General features: G+C 45.9%; 1 protein-coding gene across 1 annotated transcript in view; it reads left to right on the top strand.

Annotated features, from left to right (window-relative positions):
• Positions 1 to 1,171: 1,171 nt before the first annotated feature.
• LOC104166310 (NADH-cytochrome b5 reductase-like) overlaps positions 1,172 to 6,314 on the top strand; it is a 9,843-nt gene continuing 4,700 nt past the window's right edge. The window contains exons 1-3 of the mRNA XM_009706189.1: positions 1,172 to 1,350; positions 2,276 to 2,424; positions 3,622 to 3,709. Coding sequence (XP_009704491.1) covers positions 1,174 to 1,350; positions 2,276 to 2,424; positions 3,622 to 3,709 — 414 coding nt within the window. The 5' untranslated portion in view covers positions 1,172 to 1,173. The remainder of the gene's footprint in view (positions 1,351 to 2,275; positions 2,425 to 3,621; positions 3,710 to 6,314) is intronic.

Below are 6,314 nucleotides of genomic sequence, written 5' to 3'. Positions count from 1 at the left end.
GCATAGTAAGTGCTCGAAACTCGATAAATGTGGCCAGCCCCGAGCTTGGGGGCTCCGGGCTCCACCCGCGGCCTCGTAGGGGTCCGCCTCCTCATCAGCCCTCAGAGGAGCCGTGGGTGCGCAGGGCTCCCCCCCCGCCCTGGGAGCGCGGAACCGGTGGCCCCTGTGGAAGGCAGGACCACTCGCCTTTTGGTTCTCTTTGCTCCCCCCGTAGCGTTAGAACAAGTGTATTCGCGTTGCAAGGGTGACGGTTAGTTAATTAATTCACCTTGAAAATGAAGCTGCTCGAAGTGTTAAGTGTTCTCTTCCTCCTCCTTGTCGCCCGTGGCTTTATAATTTCCTCTGGACCTCCTTTTGTTTAAATGATATGGATATAAATGCAGTGGGAACAGCATTAAGCCAACTAGTGTGTAAAAATAGCCGAGCCCCTGAGAGGTCTGCATGATGATTTTGGTTTGAGGAGCACTCGGTAGGTACAGCTCTGTCTGAAGCAAGGGTAGTGGTAAGGGATAAAAATCGTGGTGCCTGAGCGTCTTGCCCTTTTCTATATGTCTGCATTTAAAGCCAGACTCAAATGTGCTCGTTACCAAAGTGTGTGTTTGTTTGCCTGTGACTTTAGCACATTCGCCTCCAGTCTCTTGGCTCTAAGCCCCACTTTCAGCTCGTTGCCCTCCCCCCATTTTAAAGCTGTGCTCTTGACAGGCCACGTCTTGGTGGTTGGGGTTTGTTACCCGTTCTCACAGACCGAGCTGCGGATTTTTGAGAGGTTTCTGCTCCAGGTGACCAAGCTGCTCTCTTGTAGGAAATAATCACCACCGCAGAACAAGCAGGAGCAAGGGTGTGCCTGCTGCTATGGAGGTAGCTTTGGCTGGGCAGCCGGGCTGGGAAGCAGGGCCTGAGGTTGGGCTGGGGTCTGCTGTGCCGCTCTGGGCCAGTGGCTCTAAGTCTGCCACTCCTGCATCAGACAATGCAGAGGCAGCGAGCACTTGAGCAAAAATGGAGTATTGCAGGCACCGGATCGGCTCGCAGGTTTTCAGTTTTCTGAGTCCCCTGAGGTACACATGCAAGATGCTCAAGAGAGATTTTCTCAGTCCTCCAAATAACGCTCGGCTGATAAGCACGTGCCACTCTTCATCGTGCTGTTTTTGATGCAGGGCTTGTGTTTTGCAGACAATGAGTGGAAACGAGCACGACTGGCTGGCTCTCAAACCCCAGGAACCTTCTCCATCCCAGTGCTGCGGCAGCGGCTGCAAACCCTGCATCTATGATGTGTATGAGAAGGAGCTTGCACAATGGGAGCGGGCCAAAGCAAAGCAAGACAAAAGCCTCCTCATGGAAAAGAAAGAGCAGGTCAATTTATCTTCATCACATCCTAGAGCCTGTGCTTTGATCGTACTTGTGAGTGTGTGGGGCTGTGGTGGTGGGTGAGGGATGCAGCAGCAGATTAAAGCGGTGCCTTAAGAGAAGGCTGTAAACACAATTCCCCAAACTCTGCCTTCCCAGCCGCCCTTCCCCTTGCCCGCTCTCTCCCGTTTCTAATGTGATTTTCCAAGTGCCGAGTTCGCCCCGGTGTCACGTTACAGCGCTGGGGCTGCAGCTTCTCCTTGCTGGGGTACCCCAGCCAGCCGGAGCCAGCCTCTCTGGAAAGTGGGAGTAGGTGAAAGGTACGAAGAATTTTCTCTGACAGTTTCCTCGGAGAAGCTCTGTTTTCCTGACCTTTCTCATCTTTTCCCGATTTTTAGACTCCTATTTAGAGGATGAAAAAAAGCTGCATTGTGTGTGGTGGAGTAGTCTTCAGAGTGTAATTTTAAGCTTGTCGGTGTCCTTTTACATAAGATTTACTATGCTGGGTCAAGCAAAAATGATCAGCATTGAAACAGCTAACAGTATTTCCTGTTTGCAGTGGTCATCAGTAGGTTTCAAAGTTGCCCCCAAAGCAGCACTCAGCTCTTTTAGCAGTATTATTTCTGTTTGTTTCCAGATGTGATAAAATGATTGCAGTGAGTCATAATAGGATGACCTTGCTGTAAGGTGTAAAAAATATAACTTAAAAAGTGTGTGGGGGGAATGCAAGATCCCAAAGTGCATGACACAGAACATGATAATGAATCAGCAGAGAGCTGAAATTTGCACTGGGCCCCAGCATTTAATACACGTTCTTCTGGAGTCTTGAGTATCTCCAGCACTAAATTAGCGCACACGTTTGCTTCCAGAGAAAAATGAAATAATAAAAGACACCATCTAACCAAGTAATTATTTATTGTTGTTCTTGCAGAGCAGTAATTCAGAACTGAATCCAGATACATTTACTGGATTCAACATCATCTCGGTGGAGCAGCTAACAGAGGACACCTACCAGTACAAATTTGAATTACCGGGAAATAGCAGTCTGCAATTGAGTTTAGGACAACATATTGTGTTAAGGTATTGTTCTCTGTGCTAGTTAAACAGTCTGCATTATGTAACCTAATACGTAGGTTTTTGTCAATAGACCAAAGGCTTCACACCAGGCAAATCATAATTTCTATACGTTCACAATGACACAGATGAAAGAATTTGTGAGCTCGCTAGCTCTGCTGATTTTATGGTAAAAGCCATTCCAAAGCTGTATTTTTCTTTGGCATTATCCTTGTGTCGGTGGGTCAAAAAGAACTAGATGTGATTAAGAAAAGCCATTTGCAGAAAGAAAGACTCAAAGAGTGGATGTTACAACAGATAATTTACTCCAGCGTGTCAGAATGAAGACAATGAGCTGCACTTACCCCAGAGCTCGGTATTTTACGCCCTGTATCTTGGGGTAACTCAGCACCTGGGGTGTAACCCCTGGTGCCCAGGCATTTCCTGACTGATACCTAGCGAAACAACCCTCCTGTGTAGTTTATTGCTTGCCAGAAAGGAGCCACTTGGGAAGAGTTTATGGCGCTCTCAGCCATCTGTGGTGATCATTGCCAGATAGAAAAAGTCATGTTATGATGCCATTGATCTGTATCTGTTGACGTTATTTGTACGTTAACAGCTGATGTATACAGCTGGCTGGCTGCTGAAAGTACACGCTTCTCCCTTCAGCCATCTCTCGTAATGCAGCAGAGGAAAAGGTTCAGTCACTTCAATCAATTACTGTAGTCAGTAGTAAAGAGCAAGGTGGATATATTCTATGGAAAGAGAAGACTTACAGGAAAATACAGTGTCTATTGACAAGGCCTCAGGTCAAGGCTGTGCCCTGGCTTTCGTGATTTAATTACCAGATGCCGTGCAAACACAGAGAGGAAAGTAGACCCCAGCCCAAAAGGGTTAGCCAGCTGAACCATGAAAGCATTTTCTCTCCCCTTTCCCGCTCTTGCATGTTGGGCTGCTTCTCACAAAATGGCTCAAACACCCTTCCAGGGGTGTGTCCAAGAGCTGAAGGTATGGGTCCACCACTGGGAAAACAAAAGGTGAATTTAGCCATTATGTTCCCCCTGGATTTTTACCTCTGGAAGGGAAATGTTTTGCATCTCTGCACAGGCTGGGCCACTGGGAAGAGGACCCGCTGCCTCCCTCGTCTCCCCAGAGAACTGCAGAAGTTTGGTAAGACCAGTCAATCACCCGAGTCACAGCGGGTTCCTATATTTCTGTCCTCAGAGGAGTGGTGAATGGTTTGGAGGTCCAGCGAGCCTATACTCCGATTAGCCCAGGGAATGCAGAAGGGTACTTTGAAGTTTTAATGAAAGTAAGTAAGCCTGTACAATATGGATTAGAGTCTAAGGTGCCGGGGACTATGTTTTCTTTAGGAACCAAGCACGCTGTCAGCACTTCAAGAGAGACTCTCTCAAATCCCTCATGGACTGTTTCTGTGTTGTTTTGAAGCAGTTATGCTTTGCTGATAAATATTGCAGTTTTTCCCACAAAACTGAAAGCAGAGGAAGGTGACATACAAGCAAGTGCTTTGCAGCATAAGCCCTGTTAAGCGCTTGGGAGAGCCTCTCAGGAGCCCTGTGGTCACCAGTGTGGAAAGAAGTGCCCATTCCACTTCCCCAATTTCATTTTGCCTTTTCAATCTGTCTTTGAAATCGCACCCAGTTGTCAGCCCAGTTGAACCACTGATTTTGGGAAGTCTTTGCCCAGCTGTTACCCTCCCCTCTGTATTTTGCTTTCAGAACACTCCTCAGAAAAAAATTTCATTTTGTTTAAAAATGGTTTGTGGGCAGGGCTCCAGAGCTGCCTGCGTTCTGAGAGGGTCCCTGTGGCCCACAGGCACAGGCTGCAGCTTTCGGGGTGGATGGGGTGGCCCCATTTTGGACGAGCGTCCTGGCCCTTTTGGAGGCCACCACAAAATGCTGGTTGAATTGAAAAGGATTTTATAGAAGAACTGGAAGTGTTCAAGGCCAGGTTGGATGAGGCTTTGAGCAACCTGATCTAGTGGAAGGTGTCCCTGTCTGTGACAGGGGAGTTGGAATTAGACCATCTTTAAGGTCCCTTCCAACCAAACCATTCTATGATTCTATGATAACTTGGCTGGAAATTTGTCTGAATAAAGTCTGCTGGGCCCTCATAAATGATTACTTTTGTGTGGAGAATGTCGAATTGAAGAAGATTTTTCCGATACTACATTTGTATGTCACTAGTAATTCCTCAGGGCAGACACAGACATCAGTATAGGTGTGAAATTCAGAGTGCTGGGTTTCCCAAGTGGCTCGCAGAGAATCACCACTTCTCTTCTGCCTGTCTTCCTGGATTTCACATTTTGGGGTTTATTATGAATTGTACATTCAAACACAGACACTGTTCTTTAGAAACGTGTACAGCTTCTATAGGACACCAGTGGGAGGGTCATTTCACCATTCTTGTGGCAATTGGTGTGTAGTAGGGGAAAGAAATGTTGCATTTGAGTTGCATTAATAGGATATGTTCACAGGATGACTGTGAAATTTCATGTATACTTGCTTATTACTCACAGGTTTTGCATTTCAATAATAATAGTAATGATTGTAATGATACCTTTCCTTTATATAGAACCTTTCATCCTAAAGGGAGCTATAGTTATTCTCTGGCAGTGACAAAAGAGGTTGGTAACACCCAGTGTAAAGCAGCCATTTTTATAACTCACTCTGTAGGTTGTGGTGTATTTCACACTATTCAGGCAATTTTGGAAAGTACTATATTATTATTATTATTACTATGCAATCCAAGCACTGTTCAAACCCTTCTGTCTCCTGTTATTATAGCATTGCATTTGTGATACTACAGTTAAGAGTGAGGGAGTTGCCATTTACAGAGCATAACCCTCTTTTTGAGTGATTTTATAATATTAGGGTTTCTCTCCATGTAAAACTGGGCGTAGAAGTTTTCCTCCAGGAGATTTTTTTTTTTTCTTTTTATTTAGAAGAATTCATTTAAAACCCATTCAATCACTTCTCACTTCAATTTTTTGAAATAATTTTGGTCAAAGAAGGATTGTTTTAGTTTCCATTACCCTGGTCCATTGGGAATAGGCAGTAAGTGGGGCTGATTTTTCTGCTCTTGCCTTGGGTTTCTGTACATTTTTGAAGAAGACAGGTATAAAATACTGCTCCTTTGATGCAACTGCACACTCTTTGCATGAGACTTAGTACCTGCCCAGAGCCCTCTGAATGTGAAATGTTTCTGACAGTAACTCAGAGCCTGGATGTGTGTATGTTTTGCATTTACCTTTTGAATGTAACAGCTGGTGCTAATAGTTCTTAATACTTCAGGTGTCTTGTTTAAGTGAGGTTGTTAGGAGGGGAGGAGCATCTGTGTTCTTTATTAGCTAACACTGCTTGCAAGCACAAGAACACGCTCGCTCACTTTTTCTTGGCTTCTTTGTGGTTCACCAATTTTGTTTGCCTGCAGTGCAGCTTGGTGGCCAGCCAAGGCACTGGGGTGTGGAGCCGGGCTTCAGTCCAATGCACATGCAGAAAATACCCCAAAATACGCTTCTTTCATATGGGCTGGAGGCTTCCGAGGCTTATATCACGTTTCATCTTTCGACCTCTGGTTGTGTTGCTCTTCCTCAGCCTTATCAGTGGCTTCACCTCTGTGCGAGACCAGTTGTCTGCCACAGCTGCTGGGCTTACCTGCTCTTGCTGTTTGGACCAGCCGCTGTTCTCTGGCCAGATCCCATAGGCTGTGGCCGTTCTCCTGTGCATGTTTGTTCTCATTAACCATAAAGAGATCATACATATAGGACATACGTATACATACAGCACATAGCAACAAGACTGCTTAGATGAGCCCTTCATTTTCCAGCCTCGACTTGCTTCCGTGTTTCTAGCAAGCACTGACCCTTCCTCATCAGTCATGAGTGAGGTGAGCAT

The sequence above is a fragment of the Cariama cristata genome, unplaced genomic scaffold, assembly GCF_000690535.1.
Source record: "Cariama cristata isolate BGI_N322 unplaced genomic scaffold, ASM69053v1 scaffold24758, whole genome shotgun sequence".
Taxonomy (NCBI): domain Eukaryota; kingdom Metazoa; phylum Chordata; class Aves; order Cariamiformes; family Cariamidae; genus Cariama; species Cariama cristata.
The sequence above is the reverse complement of the archived record's forward strand: the minus strand, read 5'-3'. Positions and strand labels throughout refer to the sequence as shown.